The sequence below is a fragment of the Pantherophis guttatus genome, chromosome 10, assembly GCF_059756535.1.
Source record: "Pantherophis guttatus breed Tessera chromosome 10, ASM5975653v1, whole genome shotgun sequence".
Taxonomy (NCBI): Eukaryota; Metazoa; Chordata; class Lepidosauria; order Squamata; family Colubridae; genus Pantherophis; species Pantherophis guttatus.
The window spans coordinates 609,777-627,245 of record NC_142072.1 but is presented as its reverse complement, the minus strand read 5'-3'; the positions used below and the strand labels follow the sequence as shown (position 1 = coordinate 627,245).

Here is a 17,469-nt window from a genome sequence, read left to right as displayed (position 1 = left end):
ATCAGTTGGCTTAAAGCTGCCAAGTTTGGAGGCTCCTGCTCTGGCTGGAGAATTCTGGGAGTTGCAGCCCACAAAGTTGCCATGTTTGGGGAGCCCTGGTTGAGTTCCCCTCCCCCCGCTTTGCTGGCTGCTTAAATTAAGAGGGTTTCACACGGCTCCACCGAGGTGCATTATGTGCTGTAAAGCTTTCCCGCGAGGGCCTGTGTGCATGTTTGAACATTGTACAGGTAGTCCTCGATTTACGACCCCAATGGTGACCAAAGTTTCTGTTAAGTGAGACAGTTGTTACATGAGTTTGTTCCTTATGACCTTTCACTGCAGTTGATACGTTAGTAACACCGTTGTTAAATGAATCTGCCTTCCCCATTGATGTTGCTCGTCAGAAGGTTGGAAAGGGGGATCACGTGACCTTAGGACACAGCAGCCGTCATAAGTATGAGCCGGTTGCCAAGCCTCTGAGTTTGGGGATGCCGCAAAGGTCGTAACTCTGAAAACCGGTCCTAAGGCACTTTCTTCAACGCCGTTGTCACTTTGAATGGCCTCCAAATGAAGCGTTGTAAGGGGAGAACTCCCTCTGCTCTTGCGGCGACTGCCGGTGGCTGCGGGGAGTCTGGACGGACTTCTGGGCTGCAACCGGAGGCGCCTGAAACCCGCCGGGACTTGACGGACGGCGCGCATGGAGCGAAACCCATTCAACTAAAAGACCAATTTGACCCCCCCGGCGGATCCTCGAGTGCTGCCCCCTAGTGGCGCCTTCAGTTCCGTTTCCCACCATCGTCTCGGGAGGGGCGGGGCGGGGCGGGGCGGGGGAGGCGGCCGCGGAGCCGCTCAGTCGCAGCACTCTGCACCGGCTCAGAGGCCGCCCTCCGCTCTGGGGCAGGGCGAGGCGGGGGCGGAGGGGAGGGGAGGGGGGAGGGGAGAGGCGGGGGGCATTCCAGAGACGTGCGTCACGCGGGGAGCGCGGGGGCCGCCGGGAGTTGTAGTGCAGCGCCAGCCCCGCTCCAGGTGCGCGCTCCGCTTCTCCCCGCGCGCCCATCCCCAGCCGGCCTCCGCATCGGGTGCCGTCCGAGGCCGCGGCGGTCCCCGACTCGATCGCCCAGGGGAAAGCCGGGACGGTTCCCTTGAAGCGGCTTCCGCCCGCAGCAGGCGTCGGCTCACCTGGGGGGGCGGGGTCTGCCGCGGGAGGCGGCGCGGACTGCAACTCCCAGGGTGCAGCGCGGACACCTGCGGGCGGGGCGGGGCTGTCCGGCGGCGGCGGCGGCGGCGAGTCTAGCGGAGCCCGAGCGAGCGCCCCGCGGGAGGCAGAGGAGCGGCGGAGGGTCCCGGCAAGCGCGGCCGCAGCTCAGCTCCCCGCCGCAGGTCGGTGGCGGGCGGGGCGGGTCCCGGGGCCGGCTGCGGGGCGCGCGGGGCTTCGCCGAGGAGCCCGCGGAGGGCGGGGGGCTGGCCGGGGGGGAGGGAGGCGCGGCCGGGCTCCGGCGGAGAAGGGAGCGCCGCGCTCTCGGGTGCCCGAGGCCCCGGCAGCCGCCGACTGAGCGGCCCCGTCGGGGGAGCCCGGCTGGAGACTCCGCTCCGCTCCTCTCCGGACGGGCCGGGCGAGGGCAGAGCGGCCGCCCCCTTCTCCGCGAAGAAGCGGCGAGGGAAGGCCGGCCGAAGCCTCTGAGCAGGTCCGGCGGGAGCTGGGTCTTCCGGGGGGAGGGCAGAGGGGTGGTCGCGGCCTTTCCGGGGCAGCCAGGATTTGGGCCCCTGGCAAAGCCCCTCCCGCCTCCAGATGTGCCCGAGGGCAGGGCAGAGCCAGCGGGGTCGCCGAGGGTCCTTCTCTTGCAGCCGGACCTTGGCTGAGAGCCAGGATTGCCCTCTCCGCTGATCACCCAGCCGGCAGCGCCCAGGCTAAACTTGTTCCCCGCCCCTTGCAGGTGGCTCCAGACCCCACGCGGATCTCCCCCTGGAAGAAACGAGGTGGGAGGAAGTCTGTAGGGAGCTGGATCCCACGCTGGCCCTTGCCTGGTGCAGCTGCCTCCATCTCTGCTTCTGAGGGCGGGGGGGGGGGCTGATTCTTCCCTTCTTGCTGATCCCCAGCATTCAGAGATACGCTGCTCCTGTTCAGGGAGGTTCCACTGCTCTCCTGGCCAGGGGCTGCTGCTGGCTGGCCCCTCCACAGCTGGCTCGGTCTTTCCAGCTCTCTAGGAGCCTTTGGGGTGTGGACACCCCTGATCTTCTGTCAAGGGGGGGGCAGCTTGAAAGGGGATGAGTGAGCCAGCGAGGGAGAATGCAGTTCTGCTAAACCTGCTCTGCTTTATCGGGTGACCTTTTCAGGCTAACCATCAACACGTCAGCCTGCAGCTATGCCAGGCTCTTTGTGTGGCAGACTCTGCTGTTTGTCTGTCTGTCTGCCTGTCCCTGGGTGGGAAGTCTTTGGGGTGGAGCAGGTTCCTTTCCTCAGGCCCACAGCCACGCAAACTGCCTGGCTGCTTCCTGCATTGGTGGCCACTGGCTGTGACAATTGGCATTCTGGGCACATTCTGGGCAAGCTGCTAGCTGGCCTCTGGAGCAGTCAGATGGCTGTTGGGAAAAAGTCCCTGACCCAGGCCCCAAGTGCCTTGCTGATGCCCTGGGCCAGTGCGTTCTTGGTCTCCCAAAATCTCAAGCTTCGGTGGCCCTCGTTTGCTCTGTCAGCCAGAACCTACTGAGATCAGGTGTATGTTACCCATAGCTCCTTGGATATTCCTGAACTGCAGATCCCAGGCCATTGTTCCTGTGTGTTGGGGCTGGAACATCTGGAGGGCTACACATCCCTGGCACTGTTGGGCTCCTGCAGCAATCTTCTGGGCCAGCTGTTGAGGCAAAGAGCTGCTCAGATAGAATGAAATGAAACCTATTAACCTTTTGGATAAAATGGATCCCGTGATGGGTTTTGCTCTGTTCCGGTGCAATTATAATGTGGAGAAAACAAACACCAAGTGCAGATATGTGGCTATTTATTTACTGCTGTTTACCTCCTGCTTTCTAATAAACAGGTCATCAGTGGCTTACAGGGGTGATTAATGCTGACCAGCTAAGAGAGGACTCCAGATTCTGCTTCAAATCCTAAGGGGTAGCACCAGCCCTGATGGAGCAGAACTGTTTGCCCCTTTAGAATAAGCAAAGTCTCCATCTGAGACGTCAAGACAGACTTTGGAAATTGAGCCATTTAACCTTTTAAAAATGGATTTAAGTGTAACAACTCTGTACGATTGCTCACAAATGCTGGGCACCTTGAATTGACGTTCTTGGGTTGTTTCTTGGTCCAGGAGAAAAAAGAAAGGAAGATATTGTATTAATGCATAAAGTCAATAATGGATTAGGGAAAAATGTGGTTGGGTAGCTTAATAGATGGCTTTTGTCTTCCCTGTAAAATATGATAAATGAAAAATTGCTGTTGCAATGTTACACAATGCTTCCTACTCAGAGTAAACTGGGTCGGAGATCTCAGCTGCTCTGCTGTTTTGTCAAGTTGGTGCCAACTGGAGCCTGTTTGGGCTGGTGGGGGATATTAATCTAACTCCCCCTCAGCCACTTTAAGATGGGGGCACTTTAGCTCCCAGAATCCCTCAGCCAGCGGGCCAGGGAACTCTGGGAGTTGAAGTCCACCTGTCTTAAAGTGACTGATGTTGAGAAACACCCGTCTAACCAGTTGTGCTGGGCCTGGTTGGGAAAAACTGGGATGGGCCCTGCAACCATCCCGTGCAGATGCAGAGAGAACATGTCACATGGGAGAAAAAGTCCTTTTTTTCCTTGCTCTGTTTGAGAATTCAGGATTAAAAGGGACTCGTTTTAGCTTCTTCCAGGCTGGAGCAACTTAAGATCATTTAAGGTCGCTTGGCAATTGGCAGGTATTGACACCGGTTGCCGTGTTCCAGGTCACATAAAGTCAATGGGGGAGCCAGATTCACTTAACCGTCTGACTAACTTAACAGTGGCAGTTATTCACTTAACGACTGGTAGGAAAGATTATAAAGTGGGGCAAAACTCACTTAACAGCTGTCTTGCTTAGCAGCAGAAATTCTGGGCTCCATTGCAGTTGTAAGTCGAGGACTCCCTGCATGGAGTTTTCTGCTCACAGTCTTTTGTGCCTCCTTCCGAGGAAGACCAGCAGAAGTGCGTAGACTGGCCTTTCCCGGCCTAGTGCCATCCAGCTGTGCTGGACCAGCTCCCATCATCAGCCCAAGTGGTGGTGGACTGGGAGGGGGGTCCCGTCAGAAAGACCGTGGCCCCACCCTGCTGCAAGACTGGCAGGACTCCACAGCGGCTGAATGGAAGGAAGAGATTTTTGTTTTTAATCTGTATCCTCTGTATCCTTCCTTTATGATGTTTACAAACAACTCAAGGCAGCAAACACAGCCTTCCTCCTCCTCCTCCTATTTTCCCCACAACAACAACCCTGCAAGGTGGGTTAGGCTGAGAGAGAGTAAATGGCCCAAACTGGCTTTCATGGCTAAGGCGGAACTTGAACTCATGGCCTCCCACTTTCTAGCCTGATGCCTTAACCGCTAGACTTGAAGTGGCTGCAGATGCTGAGATAGGTGCTCCTTATTGGTTCCACAAACCAGGTGAATTCTGCTCATGCTCAGAAATTCCTTCTTGTTTACTCTTTCTCCAGAGCAGGAACTCCAGACTTGCAAGATTCTTACAATAAAAGCAGAGTTAGTCCTCACGGTTTTGGTTTCCTGCCTGGACTAGCTCAGACATCTGACATCAGCCTTTGCGAGCCTGGGAGCGTTCCCCCCTCCCTGCCTCTGCTTCCCAGAGAATTAGGGGAGAGGGTCCCTCCTGAATCCCATCCCTCCTTTGGATTCGGATTTCTCTTTATTTTTCCTTGGTCGCCTTCTCCCCAAGGTTATTCTCACAGCCCATTACAGGGCTGGAGAAATGCTTGCTAAGCCATGGGTTCTTTAAAATGTATTTTGGGGGGGGCTCTGTTTTACATTGCAGCCCTTTATTAAAAGTTTCGAGCAGGGCTGTCCAACTTTGACAACATTTAGACCTGTGGACTGCTAACTCCCAGAATTCCCCAGCCAGGAAAACTGGCTGGGGAATTCTGGGAATTGAAGTCCACAGATCTTAAAGTTGACACAGATACCCCTGGCTTAGAAATTCCTCGCTTTGTCTTCAGTTGTTGAGAGCAAAAAGTGGAAAAGAGTCTCCTGGCTTGCAGTTGAATATGGCACCTCAAAGTGATCTGAACTCAAAGCTTTGGGGGTCCCTCTTTCAGCCACAGCCCCCCCCTTCAAAATGAGAGTGCCTCTGAGCATGAGCAGAAAGCTTTTGCCTTCCTGCTTGGTGATCCCGGGCTTGAGATCTTGAGAAAAGTGCCATCATTCACCGGGATGACAGTTCCAGGTCTGCCAAGGTGAACGCTTTGGGGAGCTGCAGCTGGGCGAGGCGGAGGGTGCACGGGGGGCTCCACCTGGCCCCACCTGCCCTGCAGCCTCGTGCGCTGCATCCCTGCTGGGGATCCGGGCCCTTTAGAGAGAGCGTATTTTTGGCAAGGGCAAAGGGTTGGCGCCTGCCCCGCAGGGCTGGGTTGAGGCTGGCATGTCTGGGTTGGCAGGGTGCCAGCACGTCACCCTCTGTGCCTCGCGAGGGCGGATTGCATCCTGCATGCAAATCAGGGTAAATATTTTTAGTCTTTGCTCTCGTTTCCAAGGGGGTAATTGGAAGCTTGACCAGAGGGTGACCTGGGCTTGAATGCACTTACTTGGTCATATCCCTTGTGAAGTCGGCCGGTTGCAAGAATTCCATGGGGTGAAGTCACTGGGGAGTCGAGCTTGATGCTGGGTGATTTACAATCCAGCCGTGTTATTTCCTTATTAACAATGTGGGGTTTGTTTGCTTCCCTGTGTCTGGTTTTGCTTCCCAGCCTCGTCAGGAGATGTGGCATCCTGGGTGGCCTCCCATCCGATGCCTAAACAATTTTTCTCAGCTCAGGGGATTCAGAGCAGCTCGGAGCTTCCAGGGGCACCTTAAATGGGTTGATTGGCAGCCTAGTCCAGTCTATTTGTGGTTAGAAGGAAGCAGCTTCCTTCCTTCAGACGTTTCCTGAAAAGCAGCTCTGTCTACGGAGGTTTATAGGGGTCTTTGGGGCGGGGCTAAGGAGACCCAAGCCCCTTGTGAGCAGGGGTGGGGGTGGGGAGGATGCAGTCCTGCTTTACTTTTTCCCTGAGTTGGAAAGAAACGTAAGTTGAGAAAATTGAGAAAGAAAGACGTGGGAAGCTTAAGGATTGTAGGAGGCAAACTCCCTTGCAACAGTGACTCCGTCTTGGGAATGCAGAGGCGTTGAGGAGGGACAGAAACCACCTTTTCTAGGAACAGGACTGGGAGAAGGCAGGGATGGGGCGAGGATAAATGCCCCCCTGAAAGGGGCTTTGCTGGGTTCCCTGGATGGAGGAATGGAAGTCAGATGCATTTTTCTCCTTGCTTAATTGGATTCCTGGTGTCATTTTTTTCAAAATTGGCTCTAAAAAGGCTGCTTTGATCACTGACTGAAGTAGCAAGGGAGTTCACTCCTGCCTCTTTGCTTGTCATGACTTTGGCCCCTTCCTGAGGACTAGAACCCTGTTCAAGCCTGAAGCTAAGGCCCCAGAACCATCCTGGAAGCCAGCAAGAGGCTTGTTTTGGGGAGCTATTTACTTCCCAGCTAGCCTGGCACCTGGCCCAGGAAGAGGCCACACTGGTGGGGGAATCCTGGGGCTCCTCCGCTTTTGGCTCCACCTACCCTCTGGCACTCGGCTGGGCTCCCTGGGAGCTTTGTGATGGCGCAGCTCTTCCAGGTCTTGCCAGCCTTGCCCAAGAGGCTGGATCAAGAGCTCTGCTTGGTTCTCGGCCCCTCCCTGGAAAAGCTGCACTGGTGCCAACTTGCAAGCAGGAGACGGGGAAGGCTGATTCCTTGGCAGCTGCAGAGCTGCCCTGGGCAGGGCAGGGGTGCCAGGAGTAGGCATGGAGATGCCACCCTGGGGCAGGGCAGCAAAGGGACGTTGGATGCCATTTACGGAGATGCTTCCTCTTCCCAGGTTGCTGAGACCCTCGGAGTGCTGCTAGCTGCCAGTGTGGAAGCCCAAGTCGCTCACCATGGCCAGCCAAGACCTTGCCAGCGCTCAGGAGCTCCTGGATCTCACCTTCCAATGTGAGTCGAGGGGAGGCAGAAGAACAGGCATGGGCTGAGAGAGAGAGAGAGAGAATTGGAAGGGGCCACACTGGGCAGCTCCCGCTTGGACCCTCCCTCCACCACCTTTATTCTTCCAAGAAAGCCGAGTTTGATCTCCACGTGGAAGGCCTCTCCAAGCCCAATTTTGATAGCAGCAGGTTTCCTAAATCATCCATAATCAGCCTTTGTCAACCTTGGTGACTTTATGATGGGTGGACTTCAACTCCCAGAATTCCCCAGCGGGCTAGGTTGAGACCCACTGATCCCTGTATTCTAGAGCAGAAGTCCCTCGGTCCCCACACAGACGGTAGGGCTGCAGCTGCAGAAGGCGGCACTTTCGCTTCCTTCCAGGCCCACCTGGAAGGCTGTGTTGATGACCTCTTTGTGCCTGAGATGGCCACTCGGAGCGTGGGACCCTGAATAGCAAGAGCCCTTATATACCGCTTCACAATGCTTTGCAGCCCTCTCTAAGCGGTTTACAGAGTCAGCCTCTTGCCCCCAACAATCTGGGTCCTCATTTTACTCACCTCGGAAGGATGGAGGGCTGAGTCAACCTTGAGGCGGTCAGGATTGAACTCCTGACAGCGGGCAGAGTCAGCCTGAAATGCCGCACTCTAACTACGGTGCCACCAGGGTTCAGTGGTCAGAATGCAATAGTTGAACCTGAATGTCTTTGCACTCCTCTCTGATTGGGGGAGGGGGCTGTGGAACGATGGGCAAGCACAATCTGTCAGAAGAAGAGAAGAAATGGCTCAGTTGGAGTTTGCAGCGGCAGACTGAAATGTGAACGAAAGAGCTTGTGTGTGTGTAGGGAGCCTGTGTTGTGTACATGCAGATATATGAGTGATGGTTATCATTGTTAGTTAAACGGCCCCTTGTTGCTCTGAGTGTCTCTGGGGCGGATGGTCGCATTCCCCAAAGGGGCCCTGATCCATTGCTTTGCAGAGATCCCCGTTGTTTGGCTGTGCCTCCTGGGGATGAGGGGGACTGTAGTCCAGCTTCTTGGCTGGAAACCCTTACCCCAAGCTGTGTAGATTCCCATGGAGGGCGTATGCCAAGGTTTATCTTGGCAAAAGAGGGGTGGAGAGCAGGTGTCCCTACATTCAATGGGGACATGATGTGGCTAGGAAGTAGCCAACTGGCTCATGTCCGGTAATTTCAATGCAAACGTAGTATAGATATGCAGGGTATTTACACCTGATTAGCTTCCTTCTTTAAAGTGCAAACACAGTTAGGAAGCCAGGGATGCTTCCTCACAATCAAGAGCCTCTGAAGAGTCCAGCTGTTGCACCAGGCCACTGGCTGGGCCCTCTCCATTTTCTCACAGTGGTCAGGGAGACGCCCCCTTCTTGAGAAAACCCCAGGTGAACAGTTTCACCCCCACCCCATCACCTGCCATCTCATTTCCTTGGCTCCTGCCATTCTGCTAGCTGGGGAATTCTGGGAGCTGAAGTCCACTTGTCCAAAAGGGGCCAAGGTTGGAGACCTCTGAGCTAGAGGAATCCTTTCTAGGGCCGGTTTGGGCTGCGATGCAGGTGCTGGAGAAGGCCGGGGCTGTTTGTCTTAATTTTGAGAGGCAGAAAAAGACCCCCTTGTGGGAGCATCTTGCTAAGGACAGGGCCTTGGGCTAACCTTCCATCTCCCGCTTCTTGCCTTCGACTTTGATTCCCATCATCCTATATGGCCAAGGATAATGGGTGTTGAGGTCCACCACACTCAGAGGTTGTTCCTAAAGTTCTCGGGGGGGAGCCCTGCCCCTCCTCACCTGCTGTTCTTCCCCACAGCCCTGGCTTGCAAGCACATGGACCTCAAGCAGCTGGAGCTGGACACGGCCGCAGCCAAAGTGGACGAGCTCTCCAAGCAGCTGGAGTCGCTCTGGACGGACCATCCCGGGCCACCCGCCCTGCCATCCCTGGTGAGGCAGAGGAGGAGAGGCCAGGGCCACCCTGGGGTTGTGTGGGGCCTGCCAGGCTGCTCAAGGGGGCTCCATTAAGCGGTTCCAGGGTAATTGGGCGCTGCTCTGCAGTCCTGGGAGGCGAACTGGGGATGTTATTCATGGGAAACTGCAGCTCTGACACTCGGCAGCCTTTGGTGCCAAGCAATTTTGGGGGAGGGGCTGAGCCTTTCTCTGGAGGGTGGCCAGGCTGCTCCCTGGATCTGCTCCAGAGGTTCTGGGGCAGAGAAGTTGGAAACCAAGCCCTCCCGAGGGTGTCCCAATCCCTCCTTTCCTCCTTCGAATAAACAGACGTGTCCTTTCATGTTGGAAGATGGTGATTTGGGGATTGGGCCCTCCCTACTGCAAGGAGATGGCAGCGATCCTTGGCAAAGCCCCCGCTTTAGGCGGAGGCTGCCTTTCCTCTGCCTGGAAGGAAAGATGGCTGATTCTCCCCCCACTTCGCTTGGCAGATGGCTGACAGGTACAGCTCCATCTCTTCTCCGGACCTGCTGAAGATGGACGCCCGGGCCGCCTCTCCCCTGCACCTGCGGAAGAGCCCCACCTGGGACCTCGTGGAGCCCAGTGGCCCCCACAGCTTGTCCCCCTACAGCTCCTCGCCCAGCCAGCTTCTGGCCCCCAAGCCCACCCTGGGACGCCCCTCCTCCCCACGGCCTTCCTTCTTCCTGCAGTCGGATGTGGACTGGAGCTCCACAGCACCCTCCAGGCCCAAAGTCATGGCCGTCCCTTACGAGGGCCTGTCAGGCCCCGGGGCCCATGGTGGGTCCCCTCGCTGCCTCCGGCCTGCCGGCCTTCCTGAGCGCCAATTTGACTACCGGCCATTTGCTGCCACCGGCGGGTGGGGGGGCCGGGCTGGTTCTCCGCGGCTGCCTGGAGAAAGCTCCATGTCCCAGGCCTTCTTCCCAGAGCGAGGGCCCTCTCCGCGCCCCCCTCTCCCGCCCCCCTACGAGAACCACAGCCTGTATCCTTCGGCGCCAGGCTCCTTCTGGGCACAAGGTAAGTGCGTGCCAGACCTGTTTGGCCCTTTGATTGTTTAGGTGCCCTGCAGCTGCACAGCACCTGGATTGCAACGCAGGTTCAATCTCTCCCAAGTGTTTAAGAGGCTAATTATGGACTGCATTCAGGGCGCAGAGAGGGGTGTGTCGGCTGAAGGGGGTTGGGATGTGCTCTCCCAAGGAACCCGACCTTTGAATATCAAGTTTCCAGCTCTTAGGCGGCTGCCGAGACGTGTTTGGGCAAGGCTAGATGGATGCTGGGGGCCACCTTGGCTCAGCCAGATTTCTGGTGGGAGGGAGGGGGGAGCCAGTGTTCCTTTCATGTCCCGTTCACTTCTTTGTGCTGCTGAAAGAGGAACGGAACAGCAAAGGGAAACGAGAGGAGAAGAAATCCGAACAAAGGGAACATCTGCAGAATTTCTGCAGAACAGAACATCCCCCCCCCCCAATATCTCTGTTTTTAATTTGGGCGTTTCAAAAGATAAAAGTCTTGCCTTTTAAATAGCAGTAGCAGAATTCAAGTTGAGAGCTTGTGCAAAATGGCCCTTCCCTCCTGGGGATCTCTAGTTGGACTGGGTGCAGCCCCCCCCCCAAGCAGCAGGGACCTCTTGGCAGCAGGTGCTGGGAGTTGTAGTCCTGCAACGTCTGGAGGGCTCTAGGTGCTGGAGCTGCCCTAGAAGAAAAGGAGGCGAGCAGAGCTGGCAGAGTAAAACTAGGCCACCTTTTTCTCCAAGAAGCTATTCAGGCACCCCCCAAAATCTGGCCTCTGCTGCAGTCTGGCCAAGAGCGTCCCCCAAAGGCTGGTGTGGCTTTTCCCCTTGTCCGGGACGGAGGCACCTGGAGCACTTCTGATGCCCTCCTGGCTGTTTCTTTTCTGCAGACGACATGGTGATGCGCAGGAGAGCGCCCAAAAGCTGGAACGAATCGGATCTGGATGTGACCTATGAAAAGAAGGCACCGCACCCTGTTGGCTACGAGCGTGAGTCTGCCGTGGTGGGGTGGGGGTGGGATTCCCTAAACAGACCTGGCACTCATGGGGGGCACATGCCAGAGGGCGGCTGCCCCAACAGAATGCTCTCCAATGCCCACTGGCAGGTTTTCCCAGAGGATCCTGGAGCAAGATCTGGATTCCCCCTGGTAGATCCCAGTCCCAGGGGGTTGGTGCCTCGTGTGTCAGAGGGATCCCGCTGGCAGCTGATGGCTGTGACCTCCTGCTGAGCGAGGGTCCCTCAGAGGCCGTTCTCCATGTCGGTGCCTGTGACTGGGGACAACTGCTGGGCACAGGAGAGACCCCCGGCAGAGGGAGGGGCCAGACAGGGACTTGGTCCCACTGACGATGGGCTTCCCCCCAGGTGTGGATCCGCACGCAAGCCTTCGCCAGAACGCGGCTGGGCTGCCCCTGGCTCCCTGGAAGGAGTCCAGCCTGGATGGGGGCTGGCCAGGCAAGGTCAGTGTCCCTGCTGGAGGCCCTTTGGCGGCTTCAGAGACAGCAGCTGGTAGACAGGAGGAGGAGGGATGGAGGGTGGCAAATGACCCTCTCTTTTGGCTTCCCTCCCCCTTCAGGAGGAACATTATGGGATGAACAGCGCCACCTTGCCCAGGAATTACAAGGTCTCGGCCCTGGCCGGCGAGAGGCGCCCGGACAGCTCCTTCCGCCGCTCCCTGGGCGCCAACCAGGCCGGCACCCTGCCCCGCAACTGGCAGCCCATCTCCCGCATCCCCATCCCCCCGCCTGCCCCGCAGGGCGGCAGCCTCCCCAGGCGCCACAAGCCACTGCCCCTCTCCATGATCTTCCGGCTGCAGAATGCCTTCTGGGAGTCGGGCGCGGCAGGTGGCAAACTCGGGCTGCCCCCGGGGCCGGTGGGGTCGCCGTTGGCCCTGCGCTCCTTGCAGAAGCTGCTGCTGCAACAGCCGGCCGTTCCAGCGCAGCCCCCCCTCTGGACGGTGCAGCCCGGCAGCGAAGGTGAGTGGCGCTGGAGGGAGGAGGCAGTGGGCAAGGCTCCCTGGTGCCACAGCTGGAGGCCCCCCGTGGGTGAATGCAGGTCAGCTGGTAACCCCGTGGTAAATACTAGTTGTCCTCGACTTACAACAGTTCATTTAATGACCATTCAAAGTTACAGTGGCACTGAAAATTTTTTCACACTTATGACCATTGCATAATCCTGGTCACATGATCAAAATTCAAATGCTTGGCAACTGGCATGTACTTATGCCGGTTGCAGTGTCCCAGGGTTATGCGATCCCCTTTTGCAACCTTCTGTCAAGCAAAGTCAACGGGGAAGCCAGATTCACTTAACAACTGTGTTACTGCAGTGATTCGCTTAACAACTGTGGCAAGAAAGGTTGTAAAATGAGGTGTGGCTCACTTCAAAACTCTCTTGGTTAGCAAGAGAAATTTTCTGGTCATAAGTCGAGGACTACCCCTACACGAATGCTTTTGCTGAAGGCGCCACCTTCCCATTTCCGGCTTTCCCCCCTCTAGGCAATGCCAGCCCCAGAGCGCCAGTGGTGCCAGCTGAGCGCATCGTGCCCATCGTCCTGACCCCGAGCGAAGCGGAGCCCGAGCTGGAGAGCCTCTTGCCAGGCAGTGAGCCGGCCGAGATGGACGACCTGGCCCGGCCCCTCAGCCCCACCCGGCTGCAGCCAGTCCTCCCGCCCGAGGCCCAGAAGGTGCCCGAGTTTGAGGAAGTGGCCCGGGTGCTGGCAGAGATGCCTCGGCCCCTGAAGCGCAGGGGGTCCATGGAGCAGAACCCCAGCCCGGCCCTGCTGCCCCCCCACAAGAAGCAGTACCAGCAGATCATCAGCCGCCTGTTCCACCACCAGCCCCGGAAGGAGGAGGCTGCTCCCACGGGGGACCCCCCCTCTCAGCCGGACCTCTCGCCCATCACTGAGGCTGCGGAGCAGAAGGGGGGCCCGGCCATGACCCCTCCGCCAGCACCAGAGAGTCCGGCCACTCTCTCTCCAATGGCCAGCCCGGTAAGTGCAGGGTTTGGCGGCTGTTTTGCCCAATTCCCTGAGGATGAGCGCCCCCCCTCCGGAGGAGTGACCAGCTGGCAACCACAGCAGACAAGACCCTTTGCAACCCTGAAGGCTGTTCCTCCTTGCTTGGGACTCTGGTGCTCCGTAGAGAGGAGGCTGAGAGGGGAATGGCTCCACCTTCTGCTTGTGAAACCCCTCTCCCCCCAAAAAACATCTGTCTGGACTGAGGGGCCTCAACCTGCCCTAGCGGGGCTGTTCTGGTGCTCCTCACAAGCTTAGCAAAATGCTCCCTTTTGAGTTGCCCTTTGGTGATTCTGCGCAGCTGTGTGGCCCCCCCACCTCGAAGGGTCCAGGAGCCCCTGGAAGGAGGGCAGCTCATTTGGTTGAGGAGGGGGCATAGTGTGCCCATTGAGGCCTCTGATCCTGATCGCTCCTTCCTCCTCCTGGCTTGGGGAGGGACTCCCAGGGGCCGATAGCGGGAAACGGGGGTTTGTGTGTGGAGGGGGGTTTGCTTTAATTGCTCCTTGGGCTGCTCTGCAGGAGAAGCGTTCGGTGCTGCGCAAGGTCTCTTCCCCCCGGAAACGGACGACCAAGAAAGCGCGGCTCAACCCCTTGGTGCTGCTGCTGGACACGGCCCTGACTGGAGAGCTGGAGGTGGTCAAGGAGGCGGTGAAGGAGGTGAGCTGGTGCCTGGCAGCCCTCGGACGGGCCACCTTCCCCTGACTGAACATCGGGGTGAAATCCAGCAGGTTCTGGAGAACCGGTAGCAGAAATTTTGAGCAGTTTGGAGAACCGGCAAATGCCACCTCTGGCTGGCCCCAGGGTGGGGAGGGAGTGGGGATTTTGCAGTATCCTTCCCCTGCCACGCCCACCAAGCCGCGCCCACAGAACCGGTAGTAAAAGAATTTGGATTTCACCACTGCTGAAGGTGCCCTGCGGTGGTTGTTACGGCGTGGGGTTGGTGTTCTCTCTTTAAGCAAAGAGCAGCTGTGCGAGGCAGTTGTGCAGAGTGAGAATCCAGAGCAATGAGCTGGGATAAAAGGGGATTCGTAGAAGGAAGTGAAGCTCCATTGCTGGACTGACCGGGGGGGGGATGGGGGAGTCTTTGGTGCTCTCTGAGCTTGGCGGTTTCCTTGCAGGCGTTTCATTACCAGACTGGGTCACATCCTCACTGCAAGCGATCCACCAAGCTCAGAGCACCAAGAACCCTGCAATGGAGGGGGTGGGGGTGGGCTGGGCTAATGAACTGATGTGGGGTGGGGGGAGGTACAACCAGACTGGGTTTCTGGGTAAATCTGTCCCATGAGTTGGTGTGGCCATTCTGCAACCCAGTATGTTCAGCCTTGCATGGCTCTCTGCCCCTTTCCTGCCCTAGCTGAATGACCCGAGCCAGCCGAATGACGAGGGCATCACCGCCCTGCACAATGCCATCTGTGGGGCCAACTACAGCATTGTGGACTTCCTGATCAACATTGGGGCCAATGTCAATTCTCCAGACAGCCACGGCTGGTGAGTCCCGGGGACGGGACGAGGAGCAGGAAGGGTGGTGGCCTCTGCGAAGCTTCCTGCCTGTGGGGAGGGGAGCACCCTGTGTGGCCGTTGCCCAGACACGATGCAGGCCTTCCCTGAGCTGGCCGCCGCCTCCCTTCCAGGACCCCCCTGCACTGTGCAGCTTCTTGCAATGACACTGCCATCTGCATCGCTCTGGTGAAGCATGGGGCCGCCATCTTTGCCACCACATTCAGCGACGGGAGCCTGGCCATCGAGAAGTGCGACCCATATCGAGAAGGCTACAACGAGTGCTTCAGCTACCTGGCAGGTGAGGGAGAGGAAGGCCGGCTGGCTGGGAACCCAGGAAGGCAGGAAAGTCCTGGCAGCCCTTCGATTTTGCTCAGTGGCACCAAGCAGGTCCCGCTTGGCGAACTCCCTCATTTCTCAGGTGGCACCGACTGGCGCCACAGACGTTTCTGGGGCACTGAAGCCCGGAGGCTGACTGCTTTCTCATTGTTTGCCATGTGGGGGGGGTGTCTCTCTTGCCACAGATGTGGAGCAGAACATGGGGCTGATGAATAATGGGGTGGTCTACGCCCTGTGGGACTACAGTGCTGAATTCAGCGACGAGCTCTCCTTCCGCGAGGGCGAGCCGGTCACCGTGCTGCGCCGGGATGGCCAGGAGGAGCTGGACTGGTGGTGGGCCTCTCTCTATGGCCAGGAGGGCTATGTGCCCAAAAATTACTTTGGGGTGAGTTTTGAGGACGGGGAGGTTTGTCCCGGGGGAGCCCAGGCCAGAGGCAGCCCGGGACCAGAGGGCAGAGCAGGCAGGGTCTGTGTGTCCTGCTTTCCAGCCACGTGGGGCTGCTGGCTTTGTCAGTCGTGGCCTTTCTTGCTCCTCACGGCCCCCTTCCTTTCTCAGCTGTTCCCCAGAGTGAGGCCCCAGCAACAGAAGACGTAAAGCTCCAGCGAGGCTGTCGGTGGGGGAGAGCGGGAGCCCGATGGTGGGACTCGCATCCGTGCCCGTGGAGAGACCCAGGGGAGGGTCCCTTTCCCTGCTTCTGCTGGCCACCCTCTGCTTTCAGAAGAGCGTAAACGGAGGGGGAGGGGTGGCATTCAACCCTTCCACACTATCCCCCTCCTCTGTCGCCTTTCTTGCTTCTCTATGTGAATCCCACTCCCCAACTGGGAGGAGAGCTTTGGTGTCTTCCACAACAGCCAATGCAGCGATGCGCCCCTTCCCCAAAGGCTGACCAGGGAAATTGGTGCAGTGCAACTGGGGCTTGGCTGCACTGGGGGGGCTCGGCTTCCAGTTCTCCTCTGCCCCAGTTTTGCTGACTTTCCTCTGGAGCCCCCAGCAGAGTTTGCCTTCCGGACTTCATCCTTGGGGTCACTGTGGTGCTGCTGCCCTCAACTCACAGTTGGTGGGACTTTCAACATCTTTTCTTTTTACCCTCACCAACCCGGTGAAGAAAGAAGAAAGATGGGGCACCGCCTGGCTCTTTCTGTGCCTTCTTCTTGGGCATCTGGAGAAAGAGTGAACTGCTGTGCAAGGACAGAGTGCAGAAGTGGGTGGGGGGCACAGCCCCCGGGAGTTGAACTAAAAGCCATGGGCTCTGTAGTCTACACTTCATTTTAAATGGGCTATCCTCAACTCCAGAAGTTATTTCTCAAAAATTCTCACTGCACTCAAGACACGTACGGCTGACAAGTACCCCATCATTTTGAAATGAGTTAAGTGATCCCAAGTTGTCACCTCTCCGTATAACTCTCAAGTGATGCCAAGGCTGGGATCTGCTCCCCATGATTCGACATTAAGACTGCAGTGCAGGGGTCTCCTGAATCTGGAGCAGCCAACTCTTCCCTCTCAGAGAAGCATAGCCCCCCCATTTTTACAAATCATGTCTAAAGTTGAACCCCATTGTGGACTTGATTCCCCGAGGTTGCAGCTGATGTTCTGCCAGGGTGGAAGAGAATGCCCATGGCTGCTTAACCTGAGTAACTCAAAGCATCCCACTCCTACTCAGGAGGGAGGAAGGTGGGGAGGACCCTGAGTCAGTCTGCCCTGCTGAGAGCTGACAGAGGCCCTGCAGCTGGGCAGCAGCTGGGCTCCTTCCTAGCCAGTGCTGCCCACAGGCTGATATTCCAGCTACAGCAGAGGGCTGTGCACGATGTTGGTGCTCATTGTGCATACTCTACAGCTGGAATGAGATCACAGGGAGGGAGGGAGGATGATGCCCCCTGCTCAGTGCCGCCTTTTTGCCCACCTGGGCAGAAGCTGCAACTTGCGTGCCAAAGCTTGGTTTCTGTGCCTGCCTCTGCCAAGCCAGCGTGGGGCCTCCGTGAGAGCTTCGCCTGGCCAAGAGCCCCTTCTTTTCACACTGCGCCTTAATTTGGGCCGGGATGCCAGGGCGTGTCCTGATGCTTCTGGGGTGCCTTTGGTGGGCGCTAGGGAGGCAATTTTGTGCCTTTAAGGGGGTGGAGCCTTTCAGGAATAGCTTCATGCAGGTTGGGGGTCCGTGGCCTGCAGGTCCCGCATCTGAAGGCTGCTTCAGTTGGGGCTTGGCCAGGCCCAGATCCAGGGAGGGGGGTCGCTGGGGTCCAGGTGGGCCCTTCCTGGGATTGTTGGTAGCCCTGGCTGGAAAATGTAGCATTCTGTAATAAAATGGTCTAACTGGACAAATGTGGCGGCTGTGTTCAATGTGGGGGGAGGGGTATTATTGCCTCTGTGCAAGGAGGAAACATTTGGCTGTGGGGTGGAATACCACCCACCCACTGGATGATCCGAGTAAAGACTTCAGAGGACAGCAAAGGTGCCCAACAAGCACCAGAGCGCATAACACCAGACATGTCACTGGAAGGCAAAATCA

The 17,469-nt window shown here is 57.6% G+C and overlaps 1 protein-coding gene across 2 annotated transcripts; it reads left to right on the top strand.

The window, feature by feature from the left end:
• The first annotated feature begins 855 nt into the window (after positions 1-855).
• PPP1R13L (protein phosphatase 1 regulatory subunit 13 like) lies at positions 856-17,282 on the top strand. 2 transcript variants are annotated; one of them, XM_034438268.3, is made up of 13 exons: positions 856-1,359; positions 7,047-7,159; positions 8,965-9,095; positions 9,587-10,130; positions 11,010-11,108; positions 11,482-11,576; positions 11,693-12,092; positions 12,612-13,105; positions 13,649-13,786; positions 14,484-14,617; positions 14,761-14,927; positions 15,151-15,350; positions 15,522-17,282. In XM_034438268.3, exons 2-13 carry the CDS (start codon positions 7,105-7,107, stop codon positions 15,558-15,560), a joined length of 2,496 nt encoding a protein of 831 aa, XP_034294159.2. In that variant the 5' UTR covers positions 856-1,359; positions 7,047-7,104; the 3' UTR covers positions 15,561-17,282. The 2 variants fall into 2 exon arrangements, with proteins under 2 accessions (XP_034294159.2, XP_087732517.1); XM_087876391.1 differs by having other exon boundaries at positions 16,072-16,253.
• The last annotated feature ends 187 nt before the right edge of the window (positions 17,283-17,469 follow it).